Genomic DNA, 24046 nt, shown 5'->3' with positions numbered 1-24046 from the left:
TTGTATTTTTAGTTAAAAAATATTTTAAATATTTTTTTTTCTGCTAATATTAAAAATAATTTTTTAAAAATTAAAAAAATATTTTAATATATTTTCAAATAAAAACTACCCTCTAAATTTTTATTAACATGGAAGCGAAACGCACTGGTGGGTGGCACTCGAGGATGTGTAGGTCCATCAAGGCACATGACATGAGGTTTATTGTGTGCTGGTCTTCATTCAGCTAGAAGCTACTATCGACCTCTTTGGCTTTTTCTATCAACTTTCTTGGTTCTGTCGGGTTTTCCATCATTTTATCCCCCTCATCCCTTCCCTCGAATATCCACCTAGGAATCCATTTAATTTCTAAAATACTATATGTTACAATTTATTATCTCTTTTCTATTTCATTTTATTTTACTGTATAGTGCCCTGGTGGGTTGCTATCCATGAAGTTTCCATGGCATCTTCTTACCTAAAATTAATTAACAGGCTTAGAATTAACTTTTATTCCACTTTCAAATTTAATTACTTTCCCAAATTCGAAGATTATTACGAGAAGCTAGCACCCAGCTTTATAAGCATCTCCCGATAAAAAAAAAAATCATTAATCTCTTTGTTTTAGCCCGCCTTTAATTTAAATACCGGAGAAATTAGCTGGCAATATTCCATCTCAAGACAATTACCAATAATTAATTAATAAGGAAAACGGGAGAGGAAGGCTAAAAAAATAATAATAATAAGGTGGTATATACAATAACATCATGAATTAATATTAATAGAAAAGGAGAAAAAAAAAAAGAAAGACAAATTTAAAATATTTAAGAGAAGCAAAAAAACAAAAAAGAAATTGATTATAATGGACACCTGGCATAACTAACAATCCCTAGCGTATCTGTCTCCTCGCTCTCAACTTGACGAGCCACCGCCTCCTCCTCCGCCAGCGACGGTGAGAATTTCACTAAGATTGGTCATAACCTTTATTTGCATCTCCAGAGCCGCAATATAATCACTCGCTTCCTCTAAGAGATTCACAAACGAGACTTTCCTGCAACCAGGGACTAACCGGCTCAAAACCTTCACCTTCTTCTCCACCGGTGGTAACTCCCTCCTCTTCTCGCTCCCCGGTGACTTGCGATCACGAGCCACCTTCTGTTTCCTCACCTTCTTCACTCTCAACAACCGCGCGCGTTTCGCTAGAATCGCGCGGCTCCACCGTGTTCTTCCTCTCGCGGCCACCGCGAGGACTCTGTCAGCGGTTTCCCGGACCTCTCGAGTCTTCTCACCCCGAGGAGAAGTTATCCGGCATGATCGACGCAAAGCCTCTAGAAGCTTCGAAGAATAGATCCGCCTCGCCGTGTCTGTTCGCCACCTCACTGGAGGCTGGTTTTTGGTCTCGCCAGTGCCGTCGTTTTGAAGGTGACTCTCTGTCGTTTCATGAGTCAGTTTTCTGCGTTTCTTTCTTTGCTGGTTCGGTTCTTGTTGCGATGACACGTTACAGTTTGATTGGTTGCTTGCCATTGATAATGCCGTCCCTCTTTCTTTATCGCCTGAAACGGAATAACATGGCCAAAGTTATTATTGTAAGCTAAAGATTTTATTTTTTCGGGTATACCTTTCAAGAAAATGAAAACAATTGCGACAACAAAATTTGCTATGTTAAGACCAAGGAGCGGTGGTGGTGATGACAAGTGCTTGTTGGAAAAGAAGGTAAAGCAAGAAAAAAAAATACCTTTTGAAGATTGTGACAATAGAGTTTTGAAGATTGTGGAGGAGGGTGGTGGCCGACAAGTGCTTGTTGGAAAAGAATGTAAAGCAAGAAAAAAAATACCTTTTGAAGATTGTGGAGGAGGGTGGTGGCGGGAACGAAATAGAAAAGGGAGAGAGAGGGGAGGGGAGGGGGGCGGGTGAGGAGAAATGAGAGGGAGAAGCGGGGAAGGGGGAGACTTATAAAAGGAAGTCACGGCTAACCACGCGTCCTTACCTTCGCTTTTAGTTCTCCGGTCCCAATGTTCTAACTATCTGTCTCTTATATATTATCTACATGTTTCCATTAATTATTACTTCACTCATATTTTTCATTTCATTTTACTATTAACAAGAGTGGTTTAATTTTCTCCCTAATTAAACCAGTATTATCCCATTAATTCGAGGTATAGCTAGGTAGAATAAGCTAATCCTTACATTACAAAAAGGGAATAGGGTTAGTTAATATCTAATCTCAATTAATCAAGATCTTGTTGGTTGAATCCTTCCAAACTACCTTGTGAACAAATTAACCTCTTTATATAGTACTCTCGTGTCTTTGAAATCTAAGCTAAGTGTTAATTAATCACTTGCATTGGCCTAAATAGGATTTTGTTAGAGATTCTCAGAGTTAATACTTATAGTGTTTTGAGCGTCGAATTGATGTTAGGGTTGCTCGTCAATTCATCACACTAGCGCTGGCTAAGCATGGAAGATTAATAGTTGGAAATTGAAAATGATAAAACTATGTTATCTGAATAATCTATGGAGTCAATGGTGAATTCAATTGGGTCAAAATAAACAAGGGATTAATGCATCCTATGGGCTTTAAATCTTCTGCAACAAGTTAAATGTGGAAGAAGACAACATCAATATTTGCCTGATTAACTCAAGCTTTTCATCTCTCTGAAAACAATATGGAGTGTGTGACTTCCATCTTTGAGGTTTATTAATTATTTTATACGATTTCTATTTCGAATACTAATAAAATTAAATAAATGAAGAAATACCTCCTTTATGTGGCCAGTGATTGCATCATGCATGAGGACATTCTCACCTCTGGTTGATTAAATTATATTGTTAGTGGCCAACTTGTCCATTTATATATTTGTTTAATGATAGAAATTAATTTATTTTTAAATTGTTTAAGAGGTAAACTTATTTATATTTGTTTCTTTTTTGTTCCAAAACACTAATCAAACATGATCATACAATCCATAACATGAAAGAGTACTTTAGAGTAACAAGTCAAATAAATTACAGAAAAGAGTGATAATCTTTGCTTGTCCAAGCAACCAGCATTAAAAGGCATCTAAACATCATTTAAACCACCAAAAAATCAATTATATCTCACGTTTAATCATGGATTATAAAGGAAAAATACTAGACTTGGCGTGTAATCCCAATCATCTTAACAAGTAACTTGCTTAAAAATCAAGGCAATTTTTTTATGTACATTAGTGTAACTAGGTCACCTCAAATGCATAACCTTGTGCATGTTTTGTGTGCAATGTAATCATATTTACGAGGGTACTTTAGCAAGTGTTTGGTGCTTCTAGTGTTGATTTTGCACGTCAGCCATGGCGGTAGGTGGAACATCTTTTGCTAATTAATCATAATAATATGTATATGTTTGATGTTTTAATTTTGATTATGGGATATATATATATATATATTGTGGGATGTCGTTTCAAACGTGCAAGTTGAGTTAAAAAATTTACTCACTGGCCATAGATTCTTAGCTTTTCACCAAACATAATATACAGCTTTTCAACAAATCATATAAAGTCGTTGTCATATTAATTGTTTTCTTACATGATTGTGTTTTTTTTTTTAAAAAAATCTTGAGGAATAAAACACCGTGAAGACAAAGAATCTATGTTTATGTAGCTATGTAGTTGAAAATTAATACCATTTAATCGTGAAAAAGAAGAAGAAGAAGAAGAAGCATACACTGCATGTTCATAGAATTCATATATAAATCTCATGATATGTATTTTCATGTGCACACATGCATGCATGGTGTCTAAGTTTATATATAGGGAGGGAGGGAGGGAGGGAGGGAAAATGGCGGAAGCTGCCGTTGCCTCCCTCACCTTTCCTTGCAAGGCCGTTATACTGGATAGCATAGGACTGTACTTGCCATCCTGATAGATAAATAATTGGGTTTATTTATTATTATTGTTAAATTCATTGATGACGTGGAAATAGTTAATTGGATAACAAAGCAATGTGTTGGCATCCACTTGTTGGTTATGCTGTGGGGCTCATGGAATTTTGTATCTATTCTCAGCAATGATTGGTGGGTGATGCTTATGGAAAAATAAAGCAGACGGAGAAAAGGAAAGCATGTGGTTGTTCCCATGCTATCTTATTGTCCTCTTTTTTTTTTTTTTTTTTTAATAAGAGTTCTTCTCCACAATTCAGCTTCATGTGTCGTGGACAAATTTGATCCACGTTTCCGTACAAATTATTGATCTTGATCATTTCATGTTTGTTCTTCATCATGCACAGCCTGAAATTCGATCAATCCAATTCTTTTTAGTTTTCTTTCTGTGATTGATTCTCATCGACTCATGTTCTTGCCTTTTTCTTTGTTTCTTTCGCATTGCATAAAAAACAAGAATTTTCCTTTTATCACCAATATATTGGAATCAATCTTAACGTTAAATCAAAATTAATTTCATTTTTAAATGAAGTTAAAAATTAAAATTAAATTTATTAAACCTGACTCATGAATTTATCATAGGCTAGGCAAGCTAATATCAGCCAATTAAAATATTTTTATTTTATTTTTTAAAATTAAACTGGATTTTAACCCAAAGAACCTAATTGTTAGTTGCCTCGTTCAATTAGCTTTATTTGACTAGGTTAACCCTCATTATTTTTTTAAAATCTAGCTTGAACCAAGTTATCTAGATGTGAAGGTGGAGGGTTGACAGGGGCCAACCCGTGCAAAGAAAATAATAACAATAATAAAATACCATTAATACTATGATGCTCTCAAGAACAATTTTAAATTCTATGGTCAAAAGACTCAAAACTATTAAAATTATGAAGTTTTGTGAAAAAAGGGAAGCTAAGTGATAATTAGAATTTTAAAGCCAAAACTATTAAAAAATTGATTGTTCTCCATCTGTTAAAATTGACTCGTGGGCTAGACTGGTCTTGTAACAACATCTCAAAATTAAAATTTATAAAACTGAAATAAAAAAAAAATTCTCAATTATCGAATCAATCTCTTGAGATTTTATACCGTGAAGCAGTGGATAGAGCTGGAGTTATAAAGCCCTTTTTAGCAATCCAGAAAAAAATAAAAAAAATATCATTAATACAATGCACTCAAGAACAATTTTAAATTCTACAATCAAAAAGACTCAAAACTATTAAAATCATGAAGTTTTGTGAAAAAAGAAACCTGATTATTAGAATTTTAAAGCCAAAAATATTACAAAAAATAGACTGCTCTCTACCATGCTAGAATTGACTCATGAGTTAAACCGGTCTCGTAACAACATCTCAAAATTAAAATTTATAAAACTAGGAAATGAAATAAAAATTCTCAACTATCAAATCAATCTCTTGAGATTTTATACCATGAAGCAGTGGATAGAGCTGGAGTTATAAAGCCCTTTTTAGCAATCCAGAAAAAAAAAAAACCACTCGAAACACAGTCATAAATAAAAATTATTTCTGCCATGGAACATGAGGGCAGAAGAGAAGAGGTAAAATAAGCAGATAAAGCCTTCAGCAATATTAGGGTTAAAATGCAATATAAGGGTTATAAAGAAATGATAATTAATAGGAAATGAGGAAAATGTTGAGAGAATCAGATGAGAGTCCCATTACCTCATGACATGCCAGAGAGCTTTGCCTCCTTCAACGAGACATGCTTGAATGTGTCCTCGGGGAAGAGGAAGAGTCAACATGAAATGAAATTTTATAGAATAAAAGCATTAATCTTGCACAATTCACTCCACCAAAATATTAAATTCCAGCCGCCTTTAATCACTCTCAATCTCTTTGTCCAAGTTTAATTTCTTCACCAGGTTTTGGTGGGATTAATAAAATATTTAGATTACTTTTCGATGTATTGATATAAAAAATAAAAAGAAATTTTTAAAAAAATATTATTTTAATATATTTTTAATTGAACAACACCTTTTAAAAATATAATGCATCACATTACCAAACACACATTAAATTTATATTTTTTAATTTGAAAATAATTTGAAAATATTATTAAATGATTTAGACACAAGAATACCAAAACCGTAAATAAAAAATAATTGAAAAGACATTAAATTTGGTATTTCACTTTTAATCCAAATGCACATTCTATACTTTTAATACAATACAAGATTTGCCCTAACTAGATATTACAAGATTTGCCCAATCAAATAATTTGTTATCTCTTTAATGGATTGTATAGCCATCTATGTTCTTACTTATCCATCTCTTAACAACTTCCAATGGATCAGCCAATTAGGGTTTAGATTTGTGCCTTCAACAAATTAAAATATTTTTAATTCAAGTTTTGATAGCTGGAAACATGGGATTTGTATATAGCCAGTACTGACTCTATATTACCAGACAAAAGAAATTGATTGGTCATGTTTCACTGCTCCCTAACATGGCATTTTGAATTAAATGCTTTTCATTTGCTCTAAAATCATGGTTTCTTCTTCGCTTGATATATATATATTTTATTAGTATATAGATTTCACAAGGCAACCCGCTTCTCTTTTTTTATTATATCTCACAGAACCGCTTGTTGTAAACTGCTAGCAGGTTCCCTCTCTGAGTTTGGCTAAGGTTATTAATGAGTTTCTTCCCATGATATTATTGTTTAATGTATGATTTCAGGGTTTAAATGATCCATGTAATTATGATCAACCTAAGAAGGTGAAATTAAGCTGATCATCCAGAATACATACATACATACATATATATATATATGTAAATATGATCAACCTAAGAAGGTGAAATTAAGCTGATCATCCAGAATACATACAGACATATATATATATATGTATGTATGTATGTATTCTGGATGATCAGCTTAATTTCACCTTCTTAGGTTGATCATAATTACATGGATCTATCTGGACCTCCTCGATACCTCTTTTTAATTTTAGTAATCAAGAAAATATGACTTTGCATGTGCGTCAGACATGGCGATAAGATTTATGCTGAGGATAAACATAAGATTTGGTGGGAAAAAGAGATTAACGCGTTTTAAGAGGCAACTTGTACTATAATAATGGATTTAGAACCTTCTTGGTTAAACAAATTTGGATCTTGTCACATGAAATGATGCATATTCAAGAAGCTAAGCAGAGACTGTTTCCATCCATTAATTAATTATAAATTTATTTTCTAGGTATAGCGGTCTAACCTTGTTCTCTGCAGCTAATATGAAAGAAAATAAATATTATTTTGTTTCCCATGATCATTTATTTATTTAGCCAATGGAATGTGCACGAGTGCTGCTTGCCTTGATAGGCAATCAATCTCTCTGATTAGTTTACGTCAAACCACAATAATTATGTTGATCATAATTAATTATAATTAGTAATGAAATGATGGCATAGAAACTCTTGACTTAGTAAACACTAATTATCACCACAAATCCACCCATTATTAGTGTGTACTTCGCGATAAGAAGAAAAAATGGAGGTTCCGATCGACTCATCTTGAGAGCTCCTTTATTATAATGTTTTTGGCTTGAAAAAACATCATTTTTAAAGTTTAATTTTCCAAGTGAATATCTCGTCTAATTCAATCGGAATCACGGCACAAACTCAACTTCAAGTGAGTTTCTCGGATCAAGAGGTTACTTCAACTGGACAAAATCTAACAACTATGACCAACATGTCAATGAAACCGACCGATATATGTGGTCTCCATACAATTCAGATGGGGGTGGTTGCAATAGACGGTGGCTACCCTAAGAGCATCCATGTCTACTTCATGCGACTTTTCCTACAACACTACAATCTGAGGATAGATCCTAACTTACAAGTTATACTGGCAGTCCCTGTCATGGTCACTTTTACGAGAGAATGGAACAACCAACTATGACAAATCATTAAGATTACTGTAAGTGGAGCACAAGTGCATGCCACAGTTTTGAAGCATCGAAAGGAAAATACATAGGAAGTCCTAAATTTCAATCTTGTACGCAAAGATTTAAGAAAAATGACACTGAGAAAGTATATATTATTCAGTGTCGGCATCTGCTGCCAAGAAAAGAACTTGACCCTTTCCTGTCTCCCTTAATCCATACAACAATTTAAGCATTCCATTCAAGAAAAAACTCTGATTCTTTGTGCAAGTCAACTTCAAGATAAGGATTGAAGTTGGCAGGAATTTAGGGTTCGGATCAAATTGTTGACTTTATGAGTATTTATCTATTGAATTAGTATGATTTTTTCTGTTTTAGTAAAGTATGGTGATCCAAGTGGACATTGTTACATTTAAAAACTTGTGTTATCAGCTCTGGTTATTATGTGAGGAACGGAGATTATTGCTGATTTCTGAAGCATAATTATATACTCTTATACGTGGGTTCTAAGAGTTATATATATCTTATATTTACTATGTATGTATTGATGCATGAGCATCCTCTTGTTCCTGGGATGAAAATTCTGGTAACGGGACTCTCGAAGAGGTAGTCTGCACAAAAATGTTAAGAGATACATGATGATGAGGCGCGGTACATACACAAAAAGGATCATTGGATTTACGATGGAGATGCTATGATTAGTGAATATAAGAACATATTTGCCAGCTACCATCAATTTAGGATTTTTTGGAGTAACTGGGCAGTTTATTCTTGCATCATGTATGAATTTAAACCCCAATTTGTGTGGATAAAATTGGCATGGATTAAGAATAACAGCGCTTCTGATCTAGAAAAAAAGAATGAATTAAGTCCTGATTCATGAATCCAGATGACTAGGCTGCATGTTCTTATGAATTCTGGTTCTGATTGAGAGCTAAGGTTAATGATGCATTTTCTTCTTGTGTTAATTGTGAGTGATTTTACTTGAAAATAGAAAAAGAATTGTAGTAGATTGTTTGTCTTGGTTTTGCACCAATTTGAAGTGATTTTCAACTTGCTATTCCAGAATGGGGGTAAGAGAGGCTCTGCTCAACCCCTACAGATTTACAGTAGGGAAGTTGGTCAGCCATACATAACCTTTGTTGGGGTAACTTTACGAGCTGTGGTTCATGCATTATGGCTAATGATTCCAGTCAGAACTCAAGTGGTGTACTTTTCATTTACGTTTTATTTTCTTCTAGTTCAAAAATCTAAGGTTCTTTGCAATGGCCCTGGAACTTGTGTTCCTCTGCGCAATTGCATTATTGTTCAAGGTTATATGCCATTTTACCTGCAGGTGGTGGGGATTACGTGGTCATTTGGTTTTTATGTTGAGAGTACGTAGAGTGAGGAAGCTCTTTTCAAGTGGTTTGCTTCCTTACGAGCTGCAGATGCCTGATCAGTTTTTCGTACAATGGTCACAACTACAATGAAAATATCCACGAGCTCATTATGCTGGTTGTCTCATGTAGTTCATTGATTCTACTACTTTCATGGCTGCACACTAAACCTCCATGTATTTGCACTGCAATCTGCATTTTGCAGTTTTATTTTGACTGGTATTCAATTTGTATTTCTTAGCATTTGATTCATGTCTCACAACATGAGAGATGAAAAGGTGATATCTTCTTGTCTTTCCTGATTTGAAATAACATAAATTAATTCCAAAATCGTCTCAAATACAGATTTATTTTCCGTCTCTCCAACCAAACAAGTTTTTATGTTTTATCTATCTCTTCCTATACTAGAACACTAACCAAACACATCCTTGGTCCCCAACTATACTTGTATGGGAGCCGGAGATCTATTTGTTTTACAGATGCCATAACAGGGAGAGCAAGGGAGGGGAAGAGTGTAAGCTTTTGTTAAGTTCTTGTTGCAAATATACACAAATTTATATGCGAGAGTGATGTGAGATCTTATTTAATACAATGTGGCAATAAATAAAAGGCATATTCATGCAAAACACAATTTATTTATTTTTCGCTTTATGCATTTGAAATATCAAGCCTTGGATGTCATGAGATTAGGGTTCTTACTTTCAAAACCGGGAAACTAAAATGTTGGCTTTGTGTGTCACTTCTCCATGCAATGAAAAAAAAATGTAAGCCATTAACGTGCTTGGTTCACACTTAACCCACCAAGTCCAAGAAAGCAGTCTTTACAGAAGAAGGAAAGGGTGATCGGAAAGCAGTAATGGCAAAAAGTTCTAGAATAAAACTAACATAAAGGGTATATGCTTTAGAATTAGTTTTTAGGGCTGCAAAGAAGAGCAGAGGTGACCAGAAAGGGCTGCAATCTCTATATTGCAATGCTCACTAATCTCTTTATTTTGTTCTCTCTTCATAAATGTCAACTAAAGATTTATATGTGACAATCTGTTGACATCTTCAACTTCAGTAAAAGTATCATTTTCTTTTATTTACTGGGACAAACTGCTTCATCCAATCAACTTCAATGTTCAATGGTGAATATAGCATAAAATTGAAAAAGAAAAGCTTACAACGCATTTACATGGGAATGCCATCACCCGGTAATTGGTAGCTGCAACTTGCTCGGTGAAGATTTGGGCTTCACAAGATACGCAAGTGTGATTTCTGATGGGGTTGAGTCTGGAGTTTCTTCTTGGAAGGGTATCTCGAAGAGAAGTGATTGGTATAAGCAGACCTCATCTTCCTTGCAATAGTAAACCTGAAAAATGATCCAAACTGATTATTTCTTGGTGAATAACTAACAGGAAATTGTAAGCTTAGCATGGAGTTTTTCTCCTTGAATACTACCATCAGGAAAGTTGTAAGCTGTCCATCACAGACATGCCTACATGAAATTTCCTTAGAAAATGCATCCTCGGAATGTAAAACATATGCTCTAACCTTTGTCTTTTGCTGTCAAACTGGTCCGCAAAACAAAAAAATAAAGGCATACCTTGCAATTTATTCTCCCCATTGAAGGTGAGGCGTCAGATCTCTTAAAGTGAATGCTTGCCGTTCCTCCTGAACTTAGATAGCCTTTGGAGGGATCAATCAGCACTGCGTTTTCAGGCTCAGTTTCAACACTGAATTTACTGCGTGCTTCCTGTAGTTGAATCCACAAAAGAGGAGGTTATGATATGCAACTTGGTAGGAAACTATATTAACGAGGTTGGATCTTAGGAGACCTTTGAGAAATGATACTCTTCAGGTACTGATATTTTGATACGCAAGTTGCCCTCGCTGGATGAACTACCATCAACTTTGATTGTCTCTGTGTCAGCTGATGATCGCTTCCTGAGACGTTTCAAGGATTTGGATTTTGATGCTGGAGGCTGAACTCCTTTCAGCTCCAAAGTTAGAAGTTCAGCTTCTCCCTTGTTCAAGTCTAGATACCTGATAACACTGTTGTTCGTATCAGCTATAATAAGCCTTCCTGCAAATAACCAAGGAGAGGTTTCACATCAAGTTAATTTGGAAGGAAACTTATCTATTTGATGGAAAACAATTAAATGGATCTACTTGATTAAGAGGGAAGTAAAGCCAAACGAAGTCCTTTAACGAAAAATGTGCGATAAGGAAAGATGAACACATCTAAAATCTTCACAAAGTGATGCTGACATTTCAATACTGTGAATTAAAAAATTGGCTATTGTATATAGCACATAAGATGTATGGGAATCACCATTTTCAGCCTCAACAAGTCCCGCCGGCTCTGAGAGCTGAAGAAAATAAATCAATGCATCAGAATTGATATTTCAGGCAGCTTGGTAAAGCAGGAGTAAGCTGTAAGCTGATAATGTTCTGCAGCCTATAAAAAATCTAGAGACATTAACACATTAAGAGCTTGTCACTAGCTTAAAATGGAATGATCAAGATGAATTTTTGTGAATAATCACCAGCTCCGAAAAGCAGAAACATCCCAAGACATGTTGTCTGCTATCTCCCAAGACATGTTGTCAGCTATCTTTCTGATTGTTGCTCACTCCGTTCTCACACATTCTATTAGAAGTGGATGAAAATGGAAAAATTCCAAATCATCACATTAACATATACTAAAATAGGCAGTACTTTATTTTGGAAACATTTTTTTAGAAAAGCTCAGTCAATCATATGTGCTTTTAGACCAGAAAATGGAATGGTATTGAAGAATAGAAAACAGTATCAAGTATATGCATTTTGCGAAATAAGAGGCACTTCAGGTTCCTGTAGAAGGATATCAACAATTTGTGACGTAAAAGACACTTCAGGTTCCTGAATAAGAATATGAAGTACATTTTGCACCATTTTCTAACCTGGGCAGTTAGTGCTTTTCCATCCTTGAAACCAGCTTTTCCTGTTCCTGCTATTGTAGTGACCCTTTTAGTAGCTAGGTCTAACTTCTTGATCTGAAAATTGAAGGATAAATTAAAGTAATTTAATAATGTTCAATCCTTTATCATGATCAATATGACAACATTTTAAGCGCAGATGAAAGTACAGATGTGCTGAAACAAACTTAAATGGATTCTCAACAAAAAAAATTACAAAGCTACCAAGATAATGTCGGATGCATATTACTTGCTGTGTGCCTAGACAATTAGAATTTCCAAGTTTTCAGTCATGATCAAATTACCTTGTGATTATAGCTATCTGCTATGTATATTAGACCATCCTTCGCGTGTAATACACCCAATGGATGTTGAAGAAGTACCTCGGAACCTATACCATCATGGTCTCCAAACTGCAAAATTGAATATTATAGGAATAAATCATAAGTGGATGATCATTAAGTGCAAAAGATAGTATTTACTGGAAATGAACTTTAAAAAGGTTTAGTTTGGTGTATATCTGTAATCAGAAATTGATATATTAATCTCCAGGGATCGTTTCATGAAAAGCGAGAACTGTAGAAATGTCTACCATTTCTCCTTTCCAGGACATCACTTTCTGGAATCAAACTTGGATAATGGCCTCTAAATCCAAAACACAAGTGGTTTCTTAATCAGAAATAGAATCACCTTAAACAAGTTGTCAGGGAAAATTGGATCACCACCGGCTAGCAACCTCGTTCCTTTTGTTCTTAGACTAAGCACTCGAATGGAGCTACTTTCACTATCAGCAACATATAGCTCGAAATCTATGAATAGGGTCAAAGTGAAATGTCCACAATTATAAGAGTCAAAGCTTCATATGGAATATTTTAAAATCAATTGAAAGCTACAAAAAGCTGTGGAATATCCCAAGATTTTACCAGGAGATAATGAAACTCCAGAAGGTTGAGCAAATGATGTGCTCGTAGGGCTATTTCCATAACAAAACACAAAAGCAATCAGTTCAGAATTTAGTACAGAACCTAAAATATGTAAAAATTGCTTATGTGAAGAGAAACTTTAAAAGGCATGTACATTGGCGAAACACAGAAGAATGATGAATATGTAATGAATAGGAGAAAAAGATTTAAGATAAACCTCCTCTGCTTACCTTGATCCATTCAAGTTTCTTTCATAACCATCACCACTGAAGGCTCTAGTAACTCCATTTGATACGTCATGCTCCCATATCTGATGTTGACCAGCCATCGCAATGTAAACTTTCTCATTAACCGGCTCAAAGGAGACATCCCATGGGGAGTTGAGAACCTGAAAAAGTATGCAAAAAGTCTTTAAATTTAAAGTAAGAGGTTGATCAACAAGATTTTTAGTTATTGTAAATGTATTAAGCACATACTAGGAAGGATTTGATTATATTTTATTAAACAACAAACTTTCTTCGTTAATGTTCCCAACTTAATGAAACACGGGATAACCAAATTTTCAACATGAAACGTTAAGGATGCCCAAATGCTTTAAATGTGTCCAAATTCCAAGTATTTGGGGTCTTGCCTGATCTGTTCCTTTTCCACCTCCTTGGTAATCAGAACCTTTTGTTCCATTTCCAGCAAGAGTTCGCACTTTCTCACTGACAAAATCAACCTCCCTACAGCAATAAAAACTGAATAGTTATAAACTCACTTATAACTAGCATGATGTTATCAATGCAACTTTTAACTGTTTCAACTCACATAAAATCTGGAAAAGAAGGATATAGTTAGAACTTGGGAAATTCTTACAAAACTAACAGTGTATCCTTGCAAGAATGTAGAACTTTGGTTGATCAGACATGTATTATAGGTTCATATATTGCTCAGCATATTTTTCTCATTTACCTCTGATTCTAGTTTTGAATTACCAAGCAGATTCTAAGAAAAGGTCACCTCAATTAAGGTTTTGTTACTCAGGAAAAAAAAAAAACAGCATTGGAAGGTGTCTTGGGAAGATAAATTTCAGCGTAAAACAAGTCATTGAGAACTTCAGATCTCCCTCTACAAAAACTGAAGGGAGCCATCTAAGGCTTGCAACAAAATTAAAGACTGGTTCTAAAATGCACGTACCTCAAAGCATGGCTTTCAGTATCTGCAACATAAAGGATATTTTTCTTTGAATTATAAGCCAGACCCTGAATAAGCATTAAACCACAATGTTCAGCATGAATATCCAGCACAAAAGTGAAAATATAAGATGACTGATCTCAAAATGCATAAATGGACGCGTAAATAGGGAAGTGCATAAAAAGTTTTTTCTCCATAACAAATATCTGGAGAAACAGCTTACAGACTAAATCCTCACCTGAGGGCGATTAAAGGTGGCATCATCAAAAGAACCATCTCGCAGTCCTTCTTCTCCACTGCTGCCAATTTGGGCAATAAAATTTCCATCTAGATCAGTGACCACCTGAACTCAAAAAATTACAAGATATGAAATTCCTCAAAAAATATTTATGATCAACATTATGGTAAAGTTTATATTACTGGATAAGGATTTTACTGGGCCATTTTATAGTGTTTTTCTAGCAGCTCATGATGATGATCAATGAATGTGTGTGTATCGATACTACTAAATTGGCAATAAGTACCAACCACACTTTCATTTCTGCAGTCACTACCAGGCAGAATATGCAAACCTGAATTGTATTGCTGTGCGAGTGTGTGTGTGTGCGTGCACGCGCGTGCAAGAGAGAGAGAGGGAGGATATACTATGCGGTTGTGGTTGCTATCGGAAATGAACAGTCGGTTGTTCAGCACATCAATTGCCAACTTTCCAGGAAACTTCAAAGGAGAGCTAAGTAAGCGAGGATCATTATTTTTCTCTAAACTCAAAGGAATTGGTCTGCTGTTCAGGATCTTCCTTTCACCATAATACAAAAGCACTGCCTCTATTAAATCATCAAGATCCTAAAATGAAAAGGACAGAGGACTTTCTTATTATTGAAATTTTCTGAGATTAAGCATGTGTAATATATTATACATGTGTGAGTTGTACCTTTCGGCGGCCTTCTCCTGATAATTGTGCAATAAGCTTACCATTGGGTCCAACAATGGCAAATGTAGGCCAGGAACTGACACCTAGCTCACGCCACAAAAACATATCTCCATCGTTGACAACCTATACTGGTAGGAAAGACTTGTTAAGACGAATCTATAATTTAATATATGTAACTAAAGATTCAAGTTGACATGTCATAAGTGCTCATCAGATATCATAAAATGTTAAAATGTGGTTTCCTCAATAAGTTAATTGCTTGGCAGACAAAATAACCTATATAGCCTTATGGTTCCTGAGAGATTAAGAAGTTCAATTACAGGATTAAATTCTTTCCAAAATTAGAGCTTGTAACTGTTTCTAGTTGGACTATCATTGCAGCCCCACCCATATTATGCTAGCTAGATAATGCATTCACTAGCTTAGGGTCTGGACTATATGCAAAACTATTGGATAGTTTCCAGAGTTATGCCACTTTCACCTCTGGTTTTTCATATGCAAAACTATTGAAAATTTTCTCTGTTTTATGGAACTATACTAGATATGTAGTATACTTGTTTTGTAAAATGCCCAAAATGCTTGAAAAAAATTGACATTTTGCTCATAGAAGTTCTAAAATTTGACTCACTGGGTGAGAGATGTTGTAGCGCAAGACTGCATTACGGATGGCTTCTAAATCTTTCTCATTGTCGAACTTAGCTGAATGTACCCCCACAACAGTGAACTGTGGAATATAAGAACATAAAAGACGTTTAATGTTGAAGTATAGTGAACAACGGAGCCAATGGAATACTGAATTAATAAAATAGATGATCAAGCCAATGAAAATAAGTATCAACAAGATTGCATACAAAATATGCATCAGCATGGAAGGAGAGGCAAGGGTGTTACCGGTGCATCTTTGTATTTCTTCTCCAGATACTCTAGATCTGGTAAGACATGCATACAATTTATACAACAATATGTCCAAAAATCCAGCAGAACCACTTTTCCTTTCAGATCCTGCTCAAAGGGATTGAAAGGGTTAGCATTAATTCACTAAAATAGAAGGAAATAGTAAGTATAAACGCCACATCTATGTATATATATTAAAAGTAGAAAGTTTTCTGTTACTTGAGAATCTGTCAGTGTTCTAAAAGACAAAGATAGTACATAGTTTAATAAAGAAAGAATACCACAATGGAACATATAGGAGTTTATAACTAGATAGCTGATAGCTTTTTGAGAGGTTGAGAGCAATCTACTATGGAAGTTTGGTATTTTGCCACACATGTTCTTCGAGAGTAAAAATAAGCTAATGGGAAAAGACCATGTAAATATTGAACATGATTCTAATGCTTGTACATTTATAATAGAAAAGTGAGTTAGACGAAACTTACCCTTTGAAACTGAAGTGGAGATGTATTCAGCCAATCAAGTTTTCCTGGAAATTCTGGCACAATGGTGGCATTTCCCCTGACACATGAAAGATAAAAAATTCAAGACAGATTAAACAGAAATTTGGTGAACAGAAATTGCCATGAAAATTTAATTTAGTTAATAAACCTTGTGGCTTTGTTACTTACTTGGTTTCTAGATCAGATATATACTTTACAAACTGTTTGACTCTTGAAGATTTTAAGTTGCCTAAAACAAACAAAGTTAAATGAGTTTGTATTTCTCATCTTGGATATAATTATTACTCAAGAAAGACTCGAAACAACCATGGATACTGTAAGGGATGTCTCATGATTTGACATAGTGCATCCCGAGAAGATCAGAACACAAAATACAGAAAACAAATATCATGGTGGATGAAATCATATAGGATGAAATATACCTATACTTTCATTCTGTTCAAAGGATGGGGTATCAACTCCAAACAACTTGTTCCATATACCTTTAGGTGAAGCATATTGCATTGCCTGAAAAGGTGCTGACAGAGATGTGTGAAAAGAAGTAAAATGACAAGAAGACTGTAATAATTTAAAAATTCATTCTATCTATAACAACCAAATACTTTAAAATTCAAAGCTACATTTTCCTGGTTATTCAAATGATCACTGTAGTGATTGACATTGATTCAACTGATGAATACAACTTCTGTAACGGTCTTCTTTGTTATGTCAATTACCTTCCAATTTGTGATGGTGAAGTACAGACAAGAAAGAGCAATACCCAAACTGCCATATCTCACTATATCACGCCGTGAACCCTGCAACCTGTCCACAAATTATTTCTGCATCCTCAAGCTGAAGTTGTTATAAAATAGTTTTTCATTGTTGGAAATAAATCATTTTGATACATCTTGCCACCAAGAATTTCACATTCAAAAGCTACTGATTTAGAAAATTAAATGAGATGAATGGAAGAAAGCTTCCTAAAAGCATTGTGAGCCAAACCTTATTTTGAATCATTTTGGACAACTGTTTAAGTTTTGTGCCATCAAAACTGCAGTGTTTGAAAGTTTTCCTATTAAGGTATGAACCAAACAGACTCCAAATAATCTAAAACACATTGCAAGGGAGCCATAAGACTAGCTAATTGTTTCAGCAGTCCGTGGTTTTGTTTTTCAGATCCACTGCTTGTCATTAAGATGAAGAAGGTGCCACATAGATTTCATTTATTTTATTTTATTTTCGAAAATGAATCCAATATTTCAAATAAATAGGACCTCTCTTACCCCTTAATATAGGAAACATTGTCATTGGTAGCAACTTGGTTAAGGATTGACCCATTTTCTCTTCTTTCTTCGAGCATTGCTACTGAAGTTTGTGCAGAAGTGTGCAGAACCTGAGGTCCCTGCATCTTCTCATCTGCAATCGTATGTCTTTATCAGATCTTATTCAGCAAGAAAATTAACCTTAACTACTATCCAGCAAGGAAAAAGTCATTATCTGCAATCTTAAGATAAATCCAAAGCCAATTATAAAACTGAATTCATTGTGCTCGTTGAAGCACTGTATCTTTGATGAAAAATGAATTCCAATCATTACAGTCATGGTTCTTAAAATATGGAACCAAAGCAGCTTGAAAAGTCTACATTATTGATGGTTACAAATGACATTTTCGGAATGTTCTCAGGACTACATACTATAGCCACCAGATCCACCATCGAGAATATCATCAAGCGAAATATTCCCAATCTCCTTTCTGATAAGAGATGGACTGGCATCATTTAGAATTTCTTCCGACAATGTAGTGGTGACAGCAATGCATCTGCAAGAAGCACAGAATGGTATCATTGGAATAAGAAAAGGAGGAATTTAATGATCAGAACTCAAGGACACCAAATACACAAGTATTTGACATTTTCACCTCATCTGTGCAGCTTTTGCAGCCTGTACTCCAGCTAGTGCATCTTCAATGACAATACACTAGGAAAAGGTGGGCAAAAATCCATCAATATGACCAAAATAGACACGAAAAAATATGCTAACCACCATTGAAATAAGAAAAGAAGATACAACAATAATAAACTATCAACAAGAAAAAGTAGTATGTGGTGACAGGCAGTACTAGTTTTGGAATCCTCTACAAAATGTGATGGGTATCAAAGAGAATAACACCTACCCTAACCTATAACTCTTTTTTTATTCAGAAATTTGTTAAGCTGTCTCATTTCAAGGAGGATATCTTATCCTCTGTTTTGTTCTCTCTTTTTCCCTTAATAAAATTCAATGTCTAAAAGAAAAAAAAAAAAAATTTCTGTTATGCTAATTATACGCCATGACTTTTCTGAGTTGATAATTCTTGCACCTTAGTAGAGAAGATTAAACCCAGGATCAGCTAGATTACCTCACTAGTGGGCACACCCAAGATTTTTGATGCAGCCAAGAAAATGTCAGGAGCTGGTTTCAAATTCTCAAAAGCATCTGCTGATACAATAGCATCAAACCTGATAAAAAGCCGCTAACAAATAATCAGAACAGAAATCCTCCAATTCTTGACTCATACAGACACAATCATCTCTCAAATATTCTTTCACAATAAAGGTAGATGTATGGAGTAACTGCTCTATTGCCCAGATATCTTAAGTTCAATTTTACTTTAGAAAACAAAATTTAACTTCTTGAGTGAGGAATTAATCTGACATTCCTGAGTTTGTTATTTTGGTGGTAATACAACTCGTTGAGTACTAAGCATTTCAGTGATTATCAGCAAAATGTAAAGAATGGAATTGTATAGCTATTCGAAGAACTAGAGAAACTGGACAAACAATAGGTAAGCTTACATCGATACTGGTAAACCAGCAGCTGCTAAATTAGCATCAACTTTGATACGATCAGCACTAGATGCAACAGCAACTTTCAGGCCTTTGTTTTTACACTGTCGTACAGCAGGCACTATGTTAATATAGCCTCGATACAATCTCATCATGCGAATTCTGAATCATTGGGATTTCATACCTGAGTAATGAGTTCAAGGGCACCTGGGAATCCTATTCCGGAATTCGGTTTTGCATACTGCAAGATATGAAAAGACTTTAGGCATCATATAACAAATTCATATTGCATTGCAAACTTGGATGGTGCGTCGCATTAATCACCTTATCTAGATATATCTCAAAAAACCTTTTCTTCGCCATTTCGGTATCGAATCCCTTGACTCCCTTTACATTAGCAACACCTCCTAAGAAGTTTGCTTCGCCTAATACATTGAAGAAAGTCAGCAGTTAAAAAGACAACTACTTCCCATCAAATTTACATCTCAAACAATCAGATTTCTGTCACCCAACACCAAATTCCAGAAATAAAAGGATAAGCATTGAAAAAATGGAACAACAAGTCCTCCAAATATCAAATGAGAAGTCGTTTGGGTTCTTTTTAAGAAACAAAAAAGAATTGCTGAAATTGAAATCCTCCCCGATTAAAACCACATATCCAAAGACATTATTTTTATTAATTATCTCAGGAGAAATAATTACTGTATTAAATCACAAAATTTCGAACTTAAGACCTATATATATTACCTGTGCCCATGAATGGCACAAAATCGTCCACTGTAACTTCAACTCCCATCTCAGCAAAAACATCAACACCTGCCATTCTTGAAGGCTCTTCACTATTGCACAACACTCCGTCCATATCAAAAAGCACAGCAGATACCTTACCCCACTCATTTCCTGTTACTTCAGTTTCATTCTTTTGCTCCACCTTCACGCATGCCTTCACTTCCATTTTTCTAGTAAAGACTAAACTTTTTGACCTCAATTGGAAAAGTTGGACTAAACTTGAGATGGGTTTTGACCCTTTTGGATTGGAAGTAAAAAAGAAAAGAGATTTAGCAAATTTGGGGCTTGATAGAGAAGATGGAGGGGATAGTAGTTTCATGGCCATGGCTTGGCCTTTCATTTTTTTCCCTTTTTTGGTGGTTAAACTGATTCTGTTTTGAGTGGCGGGTACTCGGTGGCCTGTTTTAGTTTACTAGCTTTTGTTAGAACAAAATTAATCCTTAATGTTTTATATTATGAAAAAATGGTCCCTTCTGGATTTTTTTTTTTTTAAGGGAAATTGGTAGAAGTGAGTGACTTTCGTTTCTCTATCTTTTTAGTGGTGGAGAAATGGTTTTGATTTTGCTAGGTTTATTTGTGGGGCTTGGAATAATTTAGTGCTTTATCCATTTGGTGACCACTCTTCTTGACCCATCAAAGGGTATGCTTTTTGAAATTTCATTCCAAATATGAAAATCTGATTATTTTTTTTGTTTAAATTTAATTTTTTATATATATATTTTTAGATTATTTTATATACTGGTATTAAAAATAATTTTAAAAAATAAAAAATATATTTTTAATATATTTTTAAACAAAAAATATTTTAAAAATACCTAAAATATTTTCAAATACACTATTGGATGGTTAAGTGTAAGGACTTGGCTGGTTAAGTGTATGAGCTCATGCTATGCTAGGGTTAGCCCCATACTTATTTGGTAAGTTGGGTTGTAATGAGCTTAGATAACCCAAACAGGTCCAATTCAGCTTGAGAGAGCCTGATTTTCTCAACATTTTACATCAATTTTTAGCTCCATGTTTACCCCTTAGATTACTTTATCTTAGCAATCAGATCAACTTTATGATCCCATAATTACAATTTACCTAGAGCATATGCAGGATGCATACTTGTCTGTATTCAAATTATTAATGATCTTATTGTTATGCCATCAACCAATTAACATGCCATTGCTAGCTGGTAGATTCATAGTGCACAAACTGTATATTTTGGTGCTGCACTTACTTGCTGAGCCCTACAACGCAAACATAATTAAGCCTCAATATAAACAAAACCAAGTAAAAATCTCAACCCTTTATTCAGATTATCTGATATGTTTTTCACCCTTGTTCATTATTACTACTGTATCTGGTGGCCCCTTTCAAGCACACCTGAGTGTGACCTCACCAATAAGGCCAGAAGATTGTGAGTTTGTAATCACTCCACTACTTCATTGTGCTCACATTTTAATCTTAGTTTCTCACTAATCATGATTATTATAAACATGTTTCTTCTATAAATTTGCTCCCTTGAAGCAATGTTAATCAACCAATGATCACACTAGAGAAGGGATATATGGTACGTAAGAGTGGGTGGAAATACCATTTTTAGTTAAATTTCAGTTTAGGAAGTAAATTACTTCTTTAATCTTAATACCTCTGCATACTTGGATAATCTGCTGTTGATTGAAAATGAAAATAACAGGTTAATGATGAAGACGACCGTCGCAGTATTATTTGTGCTAGGTCTGGCATTCTTGGATCTTCAAGTGGATGCTAGAAGGCTTCTTTTGAAGGAAATCAAGGCAGAAAAAACTGATGATAAGCCTTTGTCTCATGTGCAGAAGGATGGTAAATTAGATGCAATTAACAATGCTGGAACTGATGTTAAGCCGAATAATCAACCAGGAAAAGTTGGCACCTATGGTAATCCAGTGACAGGCTCAGTGCCAGCATCTGATACCAATAATGATAATGCAACTAGCAGCCCTTCTACTGGTGACAACAAGGGCAGCACTGACGACGAGGCCAACAGCAGTTATGGGAACTATGGCAATCCTTCTGGATCATCTACTGATACTCACCATTCCTTTACCAATGATTGCCAGCCTAAGAAAGGTTGTTGATCAATCATGAGTCAAAGCGATGCAATTGTAGCATATAGAGTGGTCTACACTGCTAAGTTTTTCTATGGTATTGAACTGCAAGGTGCTCTTGTTACTCATGTAACGTATATATATGTCATGGCTATCTTGCCTCTAGGCCTGCTGCTTCTGTGCTTCATACTATGTTTGAATAAAGGCCATGACTAGTGTGCTTGTGAGTGCTATAGTTCTAGTTTTCAAGGATTAGTAGCTGAAAGAATGGACAACTTGAAAAATGAAATCCAACTAAGCAGTTGTGTCAAACTTTGTAGGTTCAATAGGCCTCCTGAAATTACCTGCATGATAAGCAGTATGCTGGACTAAAGTTACGCAGTTGTAACATTCATTCTCCCATACTTGGTAACAAATTGAAAATAAACAAGTTAGAATCCTAGTTTCATTCGATTTTAATTTCTGCTGCATAAGTAAGTAAAATCTAGTTTGAACTGGTTCCAGTCAAAAATTCTAATGAACTTCTTGCCACTGTTAATCATGGAACATTAGAACAAAAAATTACTTGTCAGTTACTGTAATTATAGTTATGATGGCTCAAGACGCAATCATCATATCCAAGTCTGCTACTCGATATGTGAAAATTTGGTTGGCCTGATTGAAAAAACTTGAGCATTATAATCTTTTCTGAACCTGGATTAGGATGATGGAACTGCTACCTCCATTTACAAGTACAGCTGCTAACTCCCCTCTTTGCACCGCTATTTGATTGCTTCAGCTATCTCCATAACTCCCCAAAAATCCTTGCATGAACATGTTCCAGTCCTGAAATGACGGTAGCTGCATGGTCCATTGCGACAATCTCTTGACTATAGACTCAAGAGAGTAGCCTGAAGGCAGACCCTCATTCATCCTTAAATACTTCTTAACTCGTATTGCTGTTACTGGCTGTGTTAATGAATCCAGAAGCAATTGCAAATTTTTCACTATGGTTCTGCAGTTCAGCTTCCTTCTCTTCCTCTTTAGTATCGAATATAACTTGAGGTGTATTGGGTGAATACTATTCTATCTCTAGCATCTTGAGCATATTTTTCATTGTCAGGTAGATTTTCCTCATTTGCGGATGCAATCCATCTGAATTCACGGACAACACCATCAAAATCAATCATACTAATTCCAGTAGAGGTCTTGACTCCTCTTTTCTTTCAATAGTTTCCTCTCATTTGCTACACCATCCCATCTCCCAGCCTTGAATAGATGTTTGATAACAAAGCATCATCCCATCTCTCACCTAATTCAACATCTCCTTGTTTCCTACAAGCACCTAAAAGCGCTCCCCAAGCAGCGGCACTTGGTTCTATCGGCATCAAATATATAAGCTCCTCTGCCTCTCTCAAGAGCCCTGCTCTTCCTAGGAGATCAACTACACATCCATAATGCTCCATCTCAAGCTCAATACCATACACTTCCTTCATAGAATTGAAAATCTCCCATTCCTGAATGAGCAAAAGCACTTAGCACACCAACAAGAGTGATCCCGTTAGGCCTAAACTTCTGTCTTTGCATCTTAAAGGAATCTTAAAGGAAAGCTTAATTGCATCCTCTGCTCTACCATGCATAGCTAGCCCACAAGTAATAGCATTCCAAGTGAAAACGTCTTTCTTTATCTTCTCAGAAACATCCCACGCCGTATCAAGCCGCCCGCATTTCGCATAAATATCCATCAAAGCAGTATCAAACATAGCAGCAAAGTAGACTGAATTCTGCTTCACATAAGCATGAATCCATCTTCCTTGATCAAGAGCCCCACATTAGCACAAGCAGCTAACACACTAGTCAAC

General features: G+C 35.2%; 3 protein-coding genes across 5 annotated transcripts; 1 reads left to right on the top strand and 2 right to left on the bottom strand.

Annotated features, from left to right (window-relative positions):
- Positions 1–694: 694 nt before the first annotated feature.
- On the bottom strand, positions 695–1996 carry LOC105125168 (transcription factor bHLH149). Its single transcript, XM_011025496.1, has 2 exons — positions 1811–1996; positions 695–1529 (listed from the first exon to the last, which is right to left on the bottom strand). The coding sequence occupies exon 2, from the start codon at positions 1498–1500 to the stop codon at positions 889–891; it is 612 nt and encodes a 203-aa protein (XP_011023798.1). The 5' UTR covers positions 1501–1529; positions 1811–1996; the 3' UTR covers positions 695–888.
- Positions 1997–10194: 8198 nt separating this feature from the next.
- Positions 10195–20553, bottom strand: LOC105125167 (haloacid dehalogenase-like hydrolase family protein). Of its 3 annotated transcripts, XM_011025493.1 has the most exons (29): positions 20092–20553; positions 19669–19769; positions 19529–19585; positions 19354–19448; positions 18918–19017; positions 18438–18496; positions 18214–18338; positions 17803–17935; positions 17522–17570; positions 17254–17334; positions 16960–17044; positions 16706–16766; positions 16520–16595; positions 16032–16142; positions 15769–15864; positions 15141–15263; positions 14855–15052; positions 14448–14552; positions 14213–14277; positions 13665–13758; positions 13264–13421; positions 13034–13083; positions 12801–12919; positions 12416–12523; positions 12096–12188; positions 11486–11522; positions 10989–11236; positions 10757–10906; positions 10195–10522 (listed from the first exon to the last, which is right to left on the bottom strand). In XM_011025493.1, the coding sequence occupies exons 1-29, from the start codon at positions 20471–20473 to the stop codon at positions 10358–10360; spliced, it is 3324 nt and encodes a 1107-aa protein (XP_011023795.1). In that variant the 5' UTR covers positions 20474–20553; the 3' UTR covers positions 10195–10357. The 3 variants fall into 3 exon arrangements, with proteins under 3 accessions (XP_011023795.1, XP_011023796.1, XP_011023797.1); XM_011025494.1 differs by lacking the exon at positions 17522–17570 and having other exon boundaries at positions 17254–17341; positions 20092–20552; XM_011025495.1 differs by lacking the exons at positions 10195–10522; positions 10757–10906; positions 10989–11236; positions 11486–11522 and adding an exon at positions 11708–11802.
- Positions 20554–21605: 1052 nt separating this feature from the next.
- Positions 21606–22494, top strand: LOC105125166 (uncharacterized). The gene is made up of 2 exons (XM_011025492.1): positions 21606–21688; positions 21815–22494. The coding sequence occupies exon 2, from the start codon at positions 21819–21821 to the stop codon at positions 22233–22235; it is 417 nt and encodes a 138-aa protein (XP_011023794.1). The 5' UTR covers positions 21606–21688; positions 21815–21818; the 3' UTR covers positions 22236–22494.
- Positions 22495–24046: the final 1552 nt, after the last annotated feature.

This window comes from Populus euphratica, unplaced genomic scaffold (genome assembly GCF_000495115.2).
Source record: "Populus euphratica unplaced genomic scaffold, PopEup_1.0 scaffold28.1, whole genome shotgun sequence".
In the NCBI taxonomy this organism is placed as follows: Eukaryota; Viridiplantae; Streptophyta; class Magnoliopsida; order Malpighiales; family Salicaceae; genus Populus; species Populus euphratica.
Note: the sequence above shows the minus strand (reverse complement) of the source record. Positions and strands in the feature narration are given on the sequence as shown.

Coding starts and splice junctions, on each gene's coding strand:
- LOC105125167 (XM_011025493.1), bottom strand. CDS start 20,473: ATGAAAGGCCAAGCCATGGCCATGAAACTACTATCCCCTCCATCTTCT. Junction 19,018..19,353: donor GCTGGTTTACCAGTATCGAT/GTAAGCTTACCT, acceptor GCTTTTTATCAG/GTTTGATGCTATTGTATCAG. Junction 14,553..14,854: donor ATAGCAACCACAACCGCATA/GTATATCCTCCC, acceptor TTTTGAGTTCAG/GTGGTCACTGATCTAGATGG.
- LOC105125166 (XM_011025492.1), top strand. CDS start 21,819: ATGATGAAGACGACCGTCGCAGTATTATTTGTGCTAGGTCTGGCATTC.
- LOC105125168 (XM_011025496.1), bottom strand. CDS start 1,500: ATGGCAAGCAACCAATCAAACTGTAACGTGTCATCGCAACAAGAACCG.